We start from the raw sequence: 17,378 nt of genomic DNA, 5'->3' as shown, positions 1-17,378 counted from the left end.
TGAGAGGGATTGGACCGTTGTATCAAATGGTTATATTGGTGACCTGTGAGCTTGGTCGGGGAAAAGCTAAATCTCAAAAGAAATTTTTACATGAACATTCACTTTTCTTGCACGGCAAAAACCAACAGCTAAATAACCGAAAAAGTGAATGTTTATGTGAAAAAATACATTCACTTTCTCGCATGGCAAAAACCAACGGCTAAATAACCGAAAAAAGTGAATGTTTATGTGAAAAAAATACAAGGTTAGTTGTGAACTGTGTCTTCACTTACCCTGTATAAATTTATCTTACACTGCCAATCCTAAATCGGATAAAAGAGAAAGAAGAATGCGTCAGGTAGTTGACAAGCGACTCCCTATAATATTGTTGTTTTTGCGTACTGCGTCTTGGAAGGGTACAGAAGGAAAACGATAGAAAAAGGTAGTTGTAAATATTATGTTCCATTAGCAAGTATTGAGCTAGACTTGCTCCACGGATTCCATGTGCAAGAACAGACCAATAGTTGTTCCACCAGCGTCGGCAGCCAATTTTCAACCATCAACACCAACGCGACTTTTATGCCAATGCAACTGGAAATATCAGTAGTAGCTCAAAATTTGCATCTCAAACTAAACTAAAACTAAACTAAACTAAACTAGAATTAAGGTTATTTCTAACTGAATGAGGGTCAAAGGGCCATATTTAGCCTTATAACGCTGTAAGAAATTATATTTTAATAAATGATGGCAAGCCATATTTTATACCATCTCCAACCGAGTGGGCCAAAGGAACATAGGCCAAATATAACCCTCTCAATAATTTATTATTTTAATTGAATTGATATGGTTAATTAAATTCAACTACCATATTTTCTGACATATTTTGATTGTCACTTGCCACAATAACAAAGAAAGTGTGGTATTGTTGCACCTGCCACAAAGTCAAGCTTGACGCTGGAGGGCTGGGTTGGAGGGGTGATTGGAAATGGCCAGCATGTTGGCCTGACTTGGGGTTTTTGGCCCGGTGAAGCCCACAAGCTCTTTGGCCTAACCTTCGGTTAGAGACGATTTTCGTGTCATTCCGAACTATTTTTAACCATATGGTCCTTTGGTCGGGTTGGTTGGAAATGGCCTAACATATCAAGTATGTACAAGATTCAACTTCGTTATAGTGACAAAAAAATATTTTTTTCGTACCCCTCCACTTATTTTATGGCACACCACAATCCACCTAGACACAATCATCATAAATGATTTGTGCGACGGCGGTGGAGACGTGTTAGGGATAATCCCTTCAATCTTCTTCTATTTTTTCTCTTTTTCTGAATTTTCCTCTTCCCATGGAACTCCCCCTCTTTACACCATGGAAGAAGATGTCAAGTCCTCTGATCAACCCTTCTATGATCACTGCCCATGCACAAGTCAGAACTTGAACTTTTCTCAACGTGAAGTATCCGTTTGAATACCAGTGACTTAGAAAAATTTCTCGTACGACACCCCTTACAATATAGCAAGATTCTCTATATTTAGTTTCATCTAATCCATGTTAATCTCATGCGATTGAGTTAGTTGCCTTATACGAGTTGCTGCTCTCGCACACAAGAACAAAGACAAACCCATGCTTAGGAAATACGAGCTATATACCAGCCCTTTTTTTTGAGAGAAAAATAGCTTATATAGTATGAAGACTTAGCCCATCTCAAAATTTGATATGTGACACCCTTTGTCTACCTAAATTCACTTTTATCATCCAGTTGTCTAGGAGGTTTGCACGTAACAATTTAGACGAGTTCACCATCAAGTGCGTAAATCAAGATGAGATGTGTGATAAAATTAGAGTTTCAAGGTAACATAACCATCAAGTGTGTAAATTAAAGATGAGACGTGTGATGAAATTGGATTTCCAATATAAAAACAATTGGTAATATGAGGAGTGACTGAAGATCATATAAGCCAATAGCAAGACATATCCCTCACTGAGATGAGACAAACTTTTCCTCACATCATCAAATCTCAACACGGCCACGCAAGCGTGGCCAATTTTCAAGTCTACACGTTGACAACTAGGTGAGGCATAAGCATCACACGAGGGACAGTCTGCTCCAATACCATGATAAAATTGGAGCTCAATATAAAACTTGACAATATAAAAAATGATCCAATACCATATAAGCCTATAACAAGGCATGTCCCTCTCCGATATGGTAAAAACTTTTCCTCACATCAAATCTCAACAACGTGACTTTTAATGTGTTTCATGCAAGTTAACTACGGCCGTAAAAGTTGACAAATTTCTGAAGAAGTTGACAAATTTCTGAGCACCTTACTGTGCTGTCACGCCCTAAGCAAACCAAGTAGAAATCCCCTCTCCTTTCTGTTTTGTTTTGTTTTTCCATTTCGCAGCACACACTCTCTCTCTAGTTTTTCACTTCCAGTGGAAAGCAAAGACCAGCTGCACAATCCGCACGGCGTTCTGCTGCTGCCAGATCAACGGAATAATCAGAATTATGCCGCTAATGTGGTGCTGTGCGCCAACGTCACCACCGCCGGAAGCGGTGGTGGGTACGTTAATGGCAAGGAAAGATGGAAGCTTTAGGAGTGTGGTGATCAATGTGAGGGGTGCAGGCACAAATAATGGGTTCCCATCGTTTCTTCCAAAGGAGGTTCAGAAAATTAAGGACCCATATGCCAGAAAGTTGGCTCAGAGGATGGAGAGGCTCCCTGTGTCGGTAACCCACTAATCTCGTTCTCATTTTTGTTAATCTAACTAATTTCGTTTCCTTACGAAAATGATAGTTTAAACTATTCTACTGTACTAATTTAGAGCTAAAGGAAGTTTGATGAGCTCGTAAACTGGTCTAATTCACATATAAGTTATAACACATGTATGCTTAATGCCGCTAATTATGATGTACATTTTTTCATGAAGTACTTGGGCTTATTTTGAAGATGATTTCTGATAGATCTGACAATTTTTTACACGACCTGTTAACATGACGTGGACACGAAAATAACAGGTTTCGGATCAACACGATAACTAATCGGGTCATTATCGGATCATACGATAATAAACCGTTAATAACGGGTCCTTAACAGGTTTACACAAGAATAACATGTGGTTAACCTGTTTCGACACGATAAGAAAAAAATTATTTTCCTGATTTTAATTTTTTTAAACTACTAAAAAAACTCACTATAAAATACAATAGACATAATAAATATGTATATTGTTTATTAATTATTATTCTATATAAATTTTAAAATTTAAGTTTTATTTACTTATTTATTTATTTTTATAGGTATTATAGGCAAAGATTGAGATTGAAAATCATAAAACACATTAAAAATAAAAATATCAAGTAATTTAAAAATACAAAATACATTAAAAAATTATAGTTATTAATTTACGTATGCGCAAAATATGAAAAAAAATATGCAAATGCTTGTAGTCGCATCCTCTGGGCTTTGAGGATGGGTATATGATTGTTTGAATTTTTAAAACCATACAAAATCTCATGAATAGTATTTTTAAGGGAGTTCAAAATAAATAAAATTCATAATCATTATAACAATGAGACGATGGTTACATGGTCGTTTAAATTTTTAAAACCCTCCAAATCTCATGAACAGTGTTTTTTATTTGAGTGCAAAATTAATAATAATTATTGTAGAAGTGTGAAAAATGTAATCACTCGTAATGAAAAGCGTTACAACTTTCATGAAGGGATCAACTCTAAAATTTAGTATGTATATACAACTCTGAAATTTAGTATTATGTTTTACATTTTTTTTTTGGTCAAATTATGTTTTTCATTTTCATTTTTATTGATTTAAAATATATTTTTCTTAACGGGTAAAGAATCGGGTTATATTACCTGATAATATTAACGGGTTGATTTCAGGTCGGGTTGATTTCAGGTCGGGTCGTATTACCCATTTACTTTAACGGGTATTACACGAACACGAGAAACATGACATGAATGCTAGGTCTAATTTCTTTATGCTATTATTATTTTTCTTTTTGTGTACTTCTTAAGTAGTTTTAAGAAGAAAATGAATGTGCGGAAATCAATTTTCTACCGATTAAAGGGATTTTCTGTTCTTACCATTTTCATCATCTTCTTCGAGAACGTCCGACTCAAAAGCTGGGAAGTGCTTGAGCTTGCAGCAAAAATTGGGAAGTTGTGATACAAGGTCAAAAAAGTCATTTCTTATGGTGGGAATATTCTTTGCATAAAACTATGGTTTGTGAGTACAAAATAATCAAGCTAAAGGTACTGTTATAAATAGGCAAAAGTTATAATCCGTCAGGTTCAAAGCGGATGCAAAATATCACACTTTGTTATAAATAGGCATAAGTCACATGTCAATTTTTTTCTGAAACTACTAAACTTATTAAGTAACGGAATGTAATTACGTCCATTACAGGAGAGTATGTCTCCTCATAATCAATTCCAGGTCTTTGTGAAAAACCTTGTGCAATGAGTCGTGCTTTATATCTTGCAATCTCATTTTTCTGATTGCGCTTTCTTGTGAATACCCATTTGTAACCCATGAGATTTACATCAAGTGGAGTTTGGACTACTGGTCCAAAAACACTTCGCATTTCTAAGGAATTTAATTCTACCTGAATTGCATCTACTTAGGCCTATCTTGTCTCTGTTTGCATTCATCAACAGAACAGGCTCAATATCATCACTTAATATGATTTCAGTGGCTACTGTAAACGCGAACATATCGTCGATGATTATTTCATTACAATCCCACAATTCATTAGTACATGTATAATTTATGGAGATTTCCTTGCTTTCATGTACCTCTATTTCTTCAGGGACATGTGTCTCATCAAGGACATTTTCTTTTTCTGAAAGTATAGAATCATGAATTGTGGATTTATCATTCATTTTCTCTTCCTGAATGATTTTATTCGGATTCAGCAGTGCCCTCGTCTTTCTCTTTCAAGGGGCTAAATCTTTTGAACCTAAGGGTCTACCACGCTTCAGACATGCACTAGATGAATCATTCGCTGCCACTTTATTTTGTCCAATGGGGACATCAATTCTAGCAGTGCATTTTCAACTGGTATATGTGATTTTATCACTTTCATAGCATCATTAAATGCATCTGACATTTGATTAGCAATACTTTGAAGATGAACGATCCTTTTCACTTCATTTTCACATTGAGTGCTACGTGGATCAAAATGAGACAAGGTGGGTACAACCCATGTCAGCTCATGTCGTTATTTTGGAATGGTCTTTTCTCCTCCTAATGACGGAAAGACTGTCTCATCAAAATGACAATCAGCAAAACGAGCTGTAAACATATCACTTGTCAAGGGTTCCAAATATCTAATGATAGATGGTGAATCAAAACCTATATAAATTCCTAGTCTGTGTTGAGGTCCTATTTTAATGCATTGTGGTGGTGCAATAGGCACATAAACAACACAACCAAAAACTCATAAATGTGAAACGTTTGGTTGATGCCCAAACACGAGTTGTACCGAGGAGTATTGATGGTTGGCTATAGGTCTCAATCGAACCAATGATGCAGCAAGTAAGATGACATGTCCCCATGCAGAAACTTGCAATTTTGTTTTCATGAGCAGAGTACGAGCTATTAATTGAATCCGCTTGATAAATGCTTTTGCTATAACATTTTGAGTATGGATATGAGGAATACGGTGTTCAACATCAATGCCCAATGTCATGCAGTAATCATTAAAGGTTTGAAACGTAAATTCACCAGCGTTATCAAGTTGGATTAACTTAATGGTGTGATTTGGGAATTGTGCTCGCAACTTAATTATATGAGCAAGAAGTCTCACAAAAGCTACATTTCAAGTAGACAAGAGACAAACATGTGACCATTGGGTAAATGCATCAACCAAAACCATAAAATATCGAAATGGTCCACAAGATGGTTGAATATGCCCACAAATATCCCCTTGAATTCTTTGCAAAAATAATGGGGATTCAACATCAACCTTTAGTTGTGATGATCTAATCACCAACTTCCCTTAATAACAAGCCTTGCAAGGATTATCATTTGAGATAGTGATGTGTCTGCTTAATAATCGATGTCCATTCGAGTTGGTAATGATCCTACGCATCATGGTGGATCCTGGATGACCCAGACGGTCATGTCAAATCATGTACACCTTTGAATCAATGAACTTCTGGTTCATGACAATATGTGATTCAATTGTCTTTATGTATGTATAATACAATTCACTCGACAAACCACGCAACTCGTAATGCATAGATACTCACATTTTCTGCACTTTTCGTTTCAATGTGGTATCCATTTAAACGTATGTCTTTAAAACTCAACAAATTTTGAGCAGATCGAGTAGCATAGAACGCATTCTGTATGAACAATATTGTTCCATTTGGTAATAGATCTGGCCTTTTCCTAAGTCTTCAATTACATCCGATTGGCCTGATATTGTTGTTACCCTTACTTTTATAAGCATCAAGCTTGCGAAATACTTTCGATCTCAAAGTATTGTATGCATGGTTGCATTGTCTACAAGATAAATATCTCTGCTATTTCTCTTGTTTTGAGAATAACCATAGTTTTTATCCATACTTTCTGAGTAAAGGGGATCATGGTTAAAAACAATTTATTCATAATAAAACAACATTTAAATGCCACTTTTACTGAATTGAAATGCGAGTTTTAAACTACAAGTTTAGAATAATAAAAGTACATCAAACATAAATGATTCAATCAGACCAATACACTTCATTCCCTCTTTCCACAATGAAATCCAAGACATCTAGGTGAATTGTGTTCAACTGCCCTGATAAGTCGAACATTGGATCAGGTATATCCATTGGTCTAGCCTGGTCGAGGAAATTGGTCTCGACACTCTTCTCCTTGAGGGAGGCTTGATATAGATCCACCAGATGTTTCGAGGTACGACAAGTACGAGCCCAGTGCCTATTGCCACCACACCTATGACAGGATCCTTCAGAGTTTCTAGGAACATTGTTCATATGAGTTTTGCCTTTGTGGCGATTTACATTTTTGAAGCTTGGGCCTAAATTATGCCTTGGAACCTGAATGTGAAACTGGACATCATGATTCTTATATTTTTCGTTCCACCAGCCTCGTTTGTGGCCATGTCTTCTTTTATGATTATTGCCACCAGAGGATGTGGCGTTCATCTCGATGAAAGCATCATTCACTTCTGGGAATGGCGCAAATCCAATAGGTTGGGACTGATTATTTTTCATTAGGAGCTCATTGTTTTGTTCAGCTACCAGGAGCACAGATGTCAGCTGGTTGTATTCAGTGAAGCCTTGCTCTCTATACTGCTGCTTCAAGAGCATGTTTGAGGCATGAAAGGTGCTGAAAGTCTTTTCCAGCATATCTTCCTCAGTGATGGTTTCCCCACAGAGCTTCATTTGAGAGCTAATTCTTAACATCGCAAAATTGTACTCAGCCACTGATTTGAAATCCTGGATCCTTAGGTGAGTCCACTCATAACGAGCCATTAGAAGAATCACCATTGTCTGAAGATTGTATCTGTTTCTCAATGCCTTCCAGATAGCTAATGGATCCTTAACCGTTAGGTACTTGCTCTTTAGTCCTTTATCAAGATGGCGACGGATAAAAATCATGACCATCGCCCAATCTTGAGAGGATGCATTGTTTTCCTCCCTAATGGTTTCTCTAAGATTCCCTGCCTCCAAATGGATCTTAGTGTCCACTACCCAGGTACGGTAGTTCTTTCCAATAATATCCAGGGCAACAAAATTAAGTTTTACCAAGTTTGCCATTTTCTTTTATTTTCTGAAAGAAAAATGGGATGTGTAAGAACTTGTAATAATATGTATTCCTAGAAGAATATAGTGTTAGAACTTTTGATTTTTACAAATTTTTCATTTTTAATCTTCCGGCCAAAATGATAAGCGCTCGAAACTTCAGGCTCAAGATTTACATGATTATTGAGGAGGGCAATTATACTACACCATTCTCGTTGAGGTAAGCATAGAATGAGCGATTATTCCACACCACTCAAACAGTAGGAAAATTTAAATATGCAGATTAGGGTGGACTATTATACCGCACCACCTAAAATTGCAATAAAATTAAATCTGCAGCTCAATATAGGCAATTGTACCACACCGTCTTTGATTATAATAAAATTAACATAAATAAACACTAGGTTAGTAATCAGGAACTACACCAAACAAGAAATCAAAGATATAAGTAATTGTCAAATTGAGAACGACAGGCAGGCATAATGCTAACCGTTCTTCGCGAGGGCACATCCTGCAGATGAGGCAGAGGAAGAAGAAGAACAGGAAAATCCTTGGACGAAGCATTTTTTTGTTCTCTTCAATGAAGGGAAACGAGAACTAGTTAAGGTTAGAGAGTTGTGCTGATAACGTGTTATAAATAGGCAAAAGTTAGAGGGATAACATTTGCTAGGAATAGTATGTGGTTGAGTTGACATATTCATTGAAACTGTATGTGGCACATGGCACGTAGCATGTAATGAACTGATGATTCTCAATTTTCTCATCCACTTTGAAGTTAATCATTGACTTTGAATAATTTCTCATATCTTTCTTTAATGTAGAGGTATTACCCCTGCAAACATAGTGTGACTAATGGGGCAAGCCGGTTGCGATTGCAGATTGCATCGTCGGAAAGTTGTATCATGAGTAGTTGTGTAAGGCCTCTAAAACAATGTGAGATCAATCCGGTGGTTCTCCTCCATTGCTTTGACAGGTTTGTAATGCTTGCAAATTGCCGATTGACCCGTTACAAGGTGATTTCGTGCTGAACATGTTTCATCATGTTTGTATCTTTTAGTTCTTGTTTAGAATGGAGGTGCGCGTACCCCCTGCTTGAAGAGGCCGGTTTGGAGGCTTGGGCCGTTGATGTCCTTGGGTGGGGCTTCTCTGATTTAGGTTCGTTTACCTGCCTTTTCCTCATTGTTTTTTTTTTACTGGCTGGATATGATTATATACTTCCAGTCTCTTTATTGCAACAAGTGCTTAATGTTCATCGGTTTAATCATTTTTTATTTGTTATCTATACTAGAAAGGTGTCCACCATGCAGCGTAGCATCCAAGCGGCATCACCTCTATCAGGTATATATGCAGTGTGATTTTCTTTTCTTTATTCTTTTGTTGCTCCAGTGAATATTGTTTCGGTCTATCTGCAAAATGGTTTTGATATTTTGTTATGTTAATTACTTTAAGTTAAAAATGGTATACATTTTTCATCATCTGTTGAGATAATTCGAATCTAATCTTATTGTTTGAGCTTGGAGATATAACTGGATTTCACATTCGAATTATAGTTTTGGAAGTCCTACATCAGAAGACCGATGGTATTAGTTGGACCAAGCCTCGGTGGTTCTGTTGCAATTGACTTTGCATACCACCATCCAATAGCTGTGAGCGTCTATCATATTGAGCTCCTTAGCTCCAGATGCGTTGTTTTAGAAATTATTTAGTGTGCATTTGATAAATTTAATTCTTGTTTTCTATTTTCAGGTTGAAAAGCTGGTTTTAATCAATGCAAGCGTTTACGCAGAAGGCATCGGAGACATGGCAAAGTTACCTAAAGCTGTGGCCTATGCTGGGGTTGGTGTCCCCTTACAGGGGTATTTCAACCCTATGTGAATTCTCTTAGTTTGCTTGCTTAATGTTCTGATCTTTTTATTCACCAGGTTTCTTTATTGAAGAGCACCCCTCTACGCTTCTACGCAAGTATGTTGGCCTTCAACAGCATTTCATTAGCTACAACCTTTGATTGGACTAATGTAAGATAATACTTCTGTTAATATACTCAAGTTCCAACTGAAATAGGCATATAGTATATTGTCGAAATTTTTATCTTGGATTTTGAAGTATGTGTAATGGAAAGCTAATAGAGATCGTGCCATATTTAGGTCGGACGCTTACACTGTTTGCTGCCTTGGTGGAAAGATGCAACGGTCAGTTTTATGACTAGCGGAGGCTATAATGTCGTTTCCCAAATAAAACAGGTAAACTCTCGCCATCTTAATGGGTACGGTATATAAGTGGTATGCAGAATTCCGCAAGTCGGGTAGGCAATAGTAAGCTTGTATTCTGAAATTTTATTTTACAGGTGAAGCAGAAAGTACTAGTGATTTGCAGCGAGCAAGACAATATTATCAGCTACAAACAAATATTGGTGAGTTTTGAGCTCTACCTGCTACTTAACTTTTCCTGTCGTACTTAAACCAAGCATGTTTCGCAATCATTTTAAGACGGAGGACTTAATTTATTCTCTTAATCTCAAAAAACGCACGAGAGATTGCAAAACCTACTGCAAAATCGTTGCAAATACTCGATAGGCCTATTTGAAGCGTTTTGGAAAACTTGAGGCGAAATGTATTGTGCGACCACTGACATTGCCGGTTGCATATGCTAAGATGTCAACATATATGCATGCCTTAATGAGTCTTCTTCTTGTTGTAATCAAAATGCAGAGGCTGCGTTGTGAGCTTCCGTCTGCAATCATGCGTCTAATACCGGATAGCGGTCATCTCCCTCACGTTGATAATCCCGCCTCCATTGCAAAACTAATCGTAGGGTTTGCTCGGAATGGTCGTTGCTGAGAGAATCCCACCTCTGGTCCTCTGTGGTAGAATTATAGGACTTACTCCCTGCTAAGAGGCTCGTTCTTCTTCTTAGCAATACTAAGTTTTTCTTTGAACACTTATTTTTTTATAGTTGTAAGTTAATGAAAAACTTAGCGCAAAACCAAGTGTAATGATGTTATATAGTTCATACAGCCGACCCCACGTAATGGGATGAAGCTTCGTTGTTGTTGTTGTACTTATTTTTATAGTTGTAGTTATAGGTCCAGCACTTAACATTTATCATATTTGTTTATATAATATGAATCTGAATAAGAGATTGAACAGCTAACCAAGAAATATTATGAATATTAGAGACAAAAAATAATTACGATTGAATAATTCAGTATACAAGTCTTGTGTTCAAAATTCCCTTAACTGATATCACTTCTATTGAAAAATACAAAAAATATTGGTTTGCATCTTTCACTCAGTAAAATATCAACAGACTTATAGATACTTGCAATCTTATTTTTTCTTCACACTTCTAACATAATATGAAAGAAAAATTGCAATGTTTGTTCTGTGGTGCATATGATTGAGTGATCCAAAAAATTAATAGTTAGATCTTGCATATATGAATCTAATAGAACAATAAATTTTTGCAACAGTTAGATCTTGTGTAAAACTTATACTATTGAATAATACGCGCTATTGTAGCCGAACCTAGATGTCATTCGGTAAACCTACTTTATATAGATTGGGAAAATCGTACAGTTTTTTTAAACCATGTGCTATAGCTCAAATCCATAGTCAAATTTATTTCTATTTCCGATATTCGGATAATTCTAATTTCATTTAGAACATTGGTGTATTTTAAGCTTTAAATATTTACTCACATTGTACTTTAAATTAATTTAAACAACGAGAGAAGATTCGACCTTGGTGCAGGAACAAAACATTGCTCTAGCTAATATATTATTTGTCTTCTTCTATCATATATTTTAAAGAACTAAATTATTATTGGTTCAAAAATCCACTAAATATTGGAAAAGTAATTTTCTCTCTTAACCAAAACGGTGCGTTGCGAACGGCTCTTGTTATTTTCAGTTACTAAACCCTAGTTTCCTTCCCTCGCTTTTGTCTTAAACCCTGCTGCTAGCCTGCTACCACCTCTCTCTCTCTCTCTCTACAGTCTCATCCGCCAGAAGCAAAGCGATGGACGCCGACGGAAATTCCGAAGAGCCGTCGCTGTTGGTCCTCGTCCGCTTCAAAACGGACCTCGGCCAGCCCTACAAAGTTCCAGAATCCTCCATATCCATCCCCGCCAGTCTCACCCGCTTGGGCCTCTCCACCGTCGTCAACAACCTCATTACATCAGGTAGCCTCTCATGTGCTTACACTTGTTTTTCCCTCCGCCGTTGATTCTCTAAGAAAGGATTTTACTTTTTGGTGTTCTGAAGCTTTGATTGGTGATTGTGATCAGGAAACCCTGATTGGGAATCGGAGCCTTTCGATTTCCTTATCAAGAATGAGCTCGTTCGGATGTCGCTTGAAAAGTTCCTTCTTGCCAAGAACATTTCCGCGGTGTGTATTTCCAATTTGTCGGATTCAATTTGCAATTTGTTGTGTGAATTGTGTGCATAAGTTTTCTGATAAAATGCTGTATGTTATGCAATTGCAAGCAACGTGAAATAGAAGGCAATGCTGAGAGAATGGATAAAAGTGAACTGAGAGAATGGTAATAAATGACGGGATTGGAACAGGGGAAGTTAGAAAGTTATCAGCTTGGTTAATGATAGGGCTTCACTGCAGGATTTGTAATTTACTTGTTCCATCTTAAAACAAACTGAAGTAAACTTTGAGAAAAAGAAACATAGATTTCCATTCGTTAGCGGGGTTTTCTGAACTACACCTTGTTAGGCGTAAATTGAACTCAGGAAATTCAGTTTCAGAGTAAATTGAACTACACCTTGTTAGGCGTAAATTGAACAAATGGGATACTTGAAAGATTTGGGATTTGTACATCCCGTATACCATTAAATCCTGTATTGAAGTTCTGAATCCAAACTGGTGCTAAGAAACCAACAAGAGATAAGTTAATTGGATAAATTATTCCAGTTAGCCACATAATATGAGTTTTTCAATTATTTTTTTCGGTTTCACAACTATGAAAAATTGATTTCACCGATTATTTATTGCGTTTAAATTTACTGGTTGACTTTGGAATTAGGGTTTTTTTTGGTGTGCATTTTTAACTTTAGTGTCAAGTGCAGCTCTAGGGTTGCATATGTTGCTCTAACAAGCTGATTTGAGAGAAGTAATTTTCATCATTGTCATTTTATCCACCTTCTTATTTGATATCTAATGATGGGTTTATGACTATGACAGGAGAGGATATTGGAGATAGAATATATACGGGCTGTGGTCCCACGGAAAGAAGAAGAACCTTCTTTACACAATGAATGGGTTAGTGCAGTTGATGGTTCTAGTCCCAGGTACGCACATCACAATTTGTAATGTGTACTTCATTGCTTCATTTCTTATCCTACAATCTGCATGGCTTGGGTTTTCACCTCTCGAATAAATTTACTGTTCACATGATGCTAGGTGATGTAAGTAAACAATAAGGATATATCTGTTGCTAATAAAATTTAAAGTTAGAGTAATTTATTTGAGCTGGGGAGTTTTAGTTAGGTCCTTGTACTATTAAATAAGGTAGCATGGAGTAGCTCCTTTCAGTTCAACTCCAAATCTCTTCAGAGGAAACTCCAATTGTCCTTTTTCAGAATGTTTGGTATTCATTGGATATATTTTCTTGCATCCCAGCATAATATGAAGTTATCTCTGAAAACATTATTCTAAATTTTATATTCTTGTTTTGGCCCTAAAGTAGTTTGAAACTCCTGTAATTTGTATTATGTGGCAGGTTCTTTTTGACAGGCTGCTATGATGGCTTGGGAAGGTAATTGCACTAATTTTTTTTTTCTTTTCTTGTGTACCTTGTGATTTCTTATGTGGATACATAATACAGAAGCTTGATATCTGATTTTTTGAATTTATCATCTTTTAGGGTGTGGAAAGCCCCTGGAGCATGTACACATATACTGGAAGGACACAGTGGACCTGTTACTTCAGTTAGTATAATCAATCCAAAAGGTAGCTATAAGCTATAAGTGTTCATGATTGGCTTATTCCTTGTTGAATATGGCCAGGATACTGTTGTTATCAGTTCTCTAGTGAATGTCAATTGGCACGGTCAACTACTTACAATTTTTCAGTTCTGGCCTTTAGAGGACCAAGTTATTATGGCATCCTCATTGTCTTTGCCTTTGGATTTGAAAACCTTTTCATGTCTAATGGGATACTTCTGTGCGTTAAGTTCTGTTTGTGTTAGGGAGGTGGTCTTTACATGGTAGCTGCTTGGGTAGTGCAGTTCCCATATCTATTTTGTCGTAAGTGCTTAAGCTGGTATTCATTTTTTTATGCAGGTGGAGAAAGTGTTACCGTAGCTACTGCTTCGAAAGATCGGACACTGAGGCTGTGGAAGGTAATTGGATGACCATACTGTTTTCATAAGGATAGTATGACATGTATACTAAATCTTTATTATTTGTTTTTTGGGAAAGTTCAATGCAGAAGAGACCCGAAAAAATCCTTTGAGGATAAGAGCATTCAAAATTTTACATGGACATACAGCTGCTGTTCAAAGTGCTGCTGCTCAGACCTCTGGAAACATGGTCTTGTCTACTTCTGATTTCCAACATATAATTTGACAAGCCCAATATATAATTTGACAAGTAGTGTATGTGAGATTGGGCTTTGGCATAAGTCTATAATTTACCTTTTCTTTTGTCTTCTTACATATGCTTAGGTCTGTTCAGGCTCTTGGGATTCCACTATCAATTTATGGCAGACAAATGAGCCTGATGCAGAAGGTGATACTGTGTCAACAAAGAAGAGAAAAAAGATTGGTCAAGAAAAGGAATTGCAGTTGGAGGTATGTGATATGCGTTTATTATTTTATATAAAAGGTTTTAATAATTTTGGGGTGACATTCAGTTGACTAAGTGGGCACAAGCTTATTAAATATTTAACTCGGGGTGCACACGGTATATACAACTTCCCCCTAACAAATGGCTTAACCCTTTGTTATCGATTGAAATTTTTGCACTAGTGAATTCTTGATGGTTTCTTTGGTTCTGCCATAAGTAATGGAAAGATTGTCATTTGAAGGAAATATCTATATAAGAAAAAGTGGTTCAATTATTTCTTTGAACGGGATGTCTAACTGCTTGGTTATTTCTTTGAGAGTTGTTGAGCTAGAAATGAATGAAATGTTTCCTTTTTTATTAAGATTTAGAAGATTATTGCATCAATCATCCTGTTCTGACATCCTATGTCACTTTACTTTTTCCAAAATTTCATTTTAAATTAGACTAGCTTGTGTCCTTTTTGACAATTTTTTTTTTTCTTCTGAAAATATTATAATATTAAGATTTTAGTGAGCCAGATTGTTTTTCCTGTTATTGATAGTTATTATACATTATATTACGTCACAGGGGGAGGCTGTTTCTTCTCTAGTAGGTCATACACAATGTGTATCTTCTGTAAAGTGGCCGGAGCCTAAAACAATCTATTCTGCATCATGGGACCATTCTATTAAAGAGTGGAATGTCGAGAGAGGCACAGCCACATCGACAATAGTAAGTACAAATAGCCTTAGCATTCTGTTGTCTGAAGTCTTTTTCATAATCATGCTTGCATTCGTTCTGTGGCATCAAATCACTCAATATGTGGCATTGGCTCTCTCAGAGTTATTAAATGTTTGTATGATAAACATTATCCTGGTGACAGTACCATGATAAAGTACTCAACTGCATTGATATTGGAGGTGAAGGTTCTGCTTTGATTGCTGCTGGTGGTTCTGACCCCATTGTTAGGGTATGGGATCCTCGTAAACCAGGTCCGTTAGATGAGTCAAGTGTTATGTTCTCTCTTTCTCTCTTCCATGCACACAAACAAACTAAAGAACACAAGCATCTGACATAAAAGCTTTTATTATTTTTGTAGGAACTTCTGCTTCTATCAAAACTTTCTCATCTCACACTTCTTGGGTTACGGCATGCAAGTGGCATGACAAGTCTCCGTTTCATTTAGTCTCTGCATCTCATGATGGAAAAGTTATGCTGTGGGATACGAGAACTGCTGTATGTTTTCTTCTTGTTTTTGTTTTCTAACAAGTTCACGACTGCTGCCCAGCATGAACTTTAGATAAATTCGTTACTCAATAATAGTGTTTTCTCTTGCAGTGGCCCTTGTTTATCTTTGATTCACACAAGGAAAAGGTGCAATGTTATTCTTTCTGTCTATCATTTTTCTTTTCTTTTTCCGTCAGTGTTCGAAAATTCAATCTACTTTTTATAATTCGGTGATCTTTGCTGTAATCAGGCACTATGCGCCGACTGGTGGAAAGGTGATACTGTGCTTAGTGGTGGTGCAGATTTCAAGCTTTGCATGACGTCCGGGGTTTCTGTGCTGTGAGAGGTAAAAGTTCAACTTCTATAGGTTATTTGGAAAATTTAATTTAAGTTCGGGATATGTCCCTCCCAACTATCAAATCACAGAAAGTCACTACGCTCATTAGAGGAACAAGATAACATATATCTATCAGTTCTATGCCTTCTCTTTGTTCATCTGGGTGCATACCACATAGATGAGCTTTGTCTTATAAGCCTGTTGATTTGAAAATCCCGCTTTTTTCTGTGTTTACACGTAGAATCAAAAGCTCACAGATACTGTCTAAATATTTGCGCTAATTTGTGCTTTTGCTGGACTGTAATTTCGGTACTTTTGCCTTTGTTTCCAGCTATAAGCAGAAGAGTGATTTGAAGGCGGAAGGACTTTTGCATAATTTGGCACGTCGTTGGAGCTCTCTCTACATTTTTCATAATCTTCTGGAAATTGGTAGCGAGAATGGGCAGTCTTAAGTTTTGTGTCTAGTGGGGAGGTTTGACCGGGATTTTTGGTGCTCGGTTGTAACATGGCCGGAGGATATATTTAGTCTCGGAGCTATATTTCGGTCGAAGGCGGATACCATGACTTGAGCAACATCAACAGACCGACTTCTTTATACCTGCGCTCGATGTATAATTGAATGATTTATATCTTATAATTCTTTTGGTAATTCTGTACTTTTGGAGGTTTGCTTGAATTTTGTAACTGTGTAAGTCTGAGAATCGGAGGCTACGGGAGGGGAGAGTAGGTATTTTATTTTAACGAAATTACGAAAACACCCTAAGTTAACGGATGGTTAATGGGTCCATTCGATATTTTTATTGAATGCATGGTGTAGCTAGGATTTTCAAATCATGTATTACCCTAGGTTCAAACCGTCTTAATTTGATAAGGCGGAATGTTAACAACCCGATCCATCAAGTCTCCTCCCAACTGTTGATTTAAACGGATGAGTTGGGTCCGGTCCGGTTAATGGGGTTGGGTTGAAATTGCCACCCCTTCTCGGGTAGGGGATGAATTTTGGCGCGAGAGTTCAGTTAGTAGTTACGGGTGCTTCTATTTGTACCAATTAATATCTCTTCCTACCCAATCCCAGTATTTTGAAGATCCTATTTTACCTCTGCAGACAATGCCCGAGTGTTATTGGATAACGACTTCCGTTGATGAGTTTGTTAGAGGCGGTTCGCTTCCGTTGATAAGTTTGTTAATTAGAGGCGGTTTTAACTGATCAGTGTTATTAGAGAGAGAGAGAGAGAGAGAGGGAGAGTGTGAGAGAGAGAGAGTATATATAGCAGTACGTAGCTAGTTC

At 36.9% G+C, this 17,378-nt stretch overlaps 2 protein-coding genes across 3 annotated transcripts; both read left to right on the top strand.

The window, feature by feature from the left end:
* Positions 1-2,352: 2,352 nt before the first annotated feature.
* On the top strand, positions 2,353-10,904 carry LOC103950979 (uncharacterized protein Mb2734-like). Of its 2 annotated transcripts, none has more exons than XM_018648341.2 (10): positions 2,353-2,708; positions 8,633-8,727; positions 8,812-8,909; positions 9,043-9,092; positions 9,305-9,400; positions 9,501-9,590; positions 9,677-9,769; positions 9,899-9,994; positions 10,099-10,164; positions 10,463-10,904. In XM_018648341.2, the coding sequence occupies exons 1-10, from the start codon at positions 2,487-2,489 to the stop codon at positions 10,589-10,591; spliced, it is 1,035 nt and encodes a 344-aa protein (XP_018503857.2). In that variant the 5' UTR covers positions 2,353-2,486; the 3' UTR covers positions 10,592-10,904. The 2 variants fall into 2 exon arrangements, with proteins under 2 accessions (XP_018503857.2, XP_048434971.1); XM_048579014.1 differs by having other exon boundaries at positions 8,576-8,727.
* Positions 10,905-11,755: 851 nt separating this feature from the next.
* On the top strand, positions 11,756-16,766 carry LOC103950978 (ribosome biogenesis protein WDR12 homolog). The gene is made up of 14 exons (XM_009362243.3): positions 11,756-11,933; positions 12,039-12,139; positions 12,944-13,050; positions 13,482-13,517; positions 13,626-13,711; positions 14,044-14,102; positions 14,182-14,292; positions 14,427-14,552; positions 15,115-15,258; positions 15,410-15,518; positions 15,626-15,762; positions 15,865-15,900; positions 16,004-16,099; positions 16,422-16,766. The coding sequence occupies exons 1-13, from the start codon at positions 11,771-11,773 to the stop codon at positions 16,094-16,096; spliced, it is 1,308 nt and encodes a 435-aa protein (XP_009360518.2). The 5' UTR covers positions 11,756-11,770; the 3' UTR covers positions 16,097-16,099; positions 16,422-16,766.
* The last annotated feature ends 612 nt before the right edge of the window (positions 16,767-17,378 follow it).

Source organism: the organism of the source record quoted next, unplaced genomic scaffold (genome assembly GCF_019419815.1).
Source record: "Pyrus x bretschneideri cultivar Hongxiangsu unplaced genomic scaffold, Pyrus_bretschneideri_v1 Contig13, whole genome shotgun sequence".
Taxonomy (NCBI): domain Eukaryota; kingdom Viridiplantae; phylum Streptophyta; class Magnoliopsida; order Rosales; family Rosaceae; genus Pyrus; species Pyrus x bretschneideri.
Note: the sequence above shows the minus strand (reverse complement) of the source record. Positions and strands in the feature narration are given on the sequence as shown.

What these genes read in the sequence shown, in the direction of transcription:
- LOC103950978 (XM_009362243.3), top strand. Translation starts at nt 11,771, where the DNA reads ATGGACGCCGACGGAAATTCCGAAGAGCCGTCGCTGTTGGTCCTCGTC. An exon ending in TGCTATGATGGCTTGGGAAG is followed by an intron (nt 13,518 to 13,625) that starts GTAATTGCACTA and finishes ATCATCTTTTAG; the next exon opens with GGTGTGGAAAGCCCCTGGAG. An exon ending in GGACACTGAGGCTGTGGAAG is followed by an intron (nt 14,103 to 14,181) that starts GTAATTGGATGA and finishes TTTTTGGGAAAG; the next exon opens with TTCAATGCAGAAGAGACCCG.
- LOC103950979 (XM_048579014.1), top strand. Translation starts at nt 2,487, where the DNA reads ATGCCGCTAATGTGGTGCTGTGCGCCAACGTCACCACCGCCGGAAGCG. An exon ending in TGGAGAGGCTCCCTGTGTCG is followed by an intron (nt 2,709 to 8,575) that starts GTAACCCACTAA and finishes TCTTTAATGTAG; the next exon opens with AGGTATTACCCCTGCAAACA. An exon ending in GTGGGGCTTCTCTGATTTAG is followed by an intron (nt 8,910 to 9,042) that starts GTTCGTTTACCT and finishes TATCTATACTAG; the next exon opens with AAAGGTGTCCACCATGCAGC.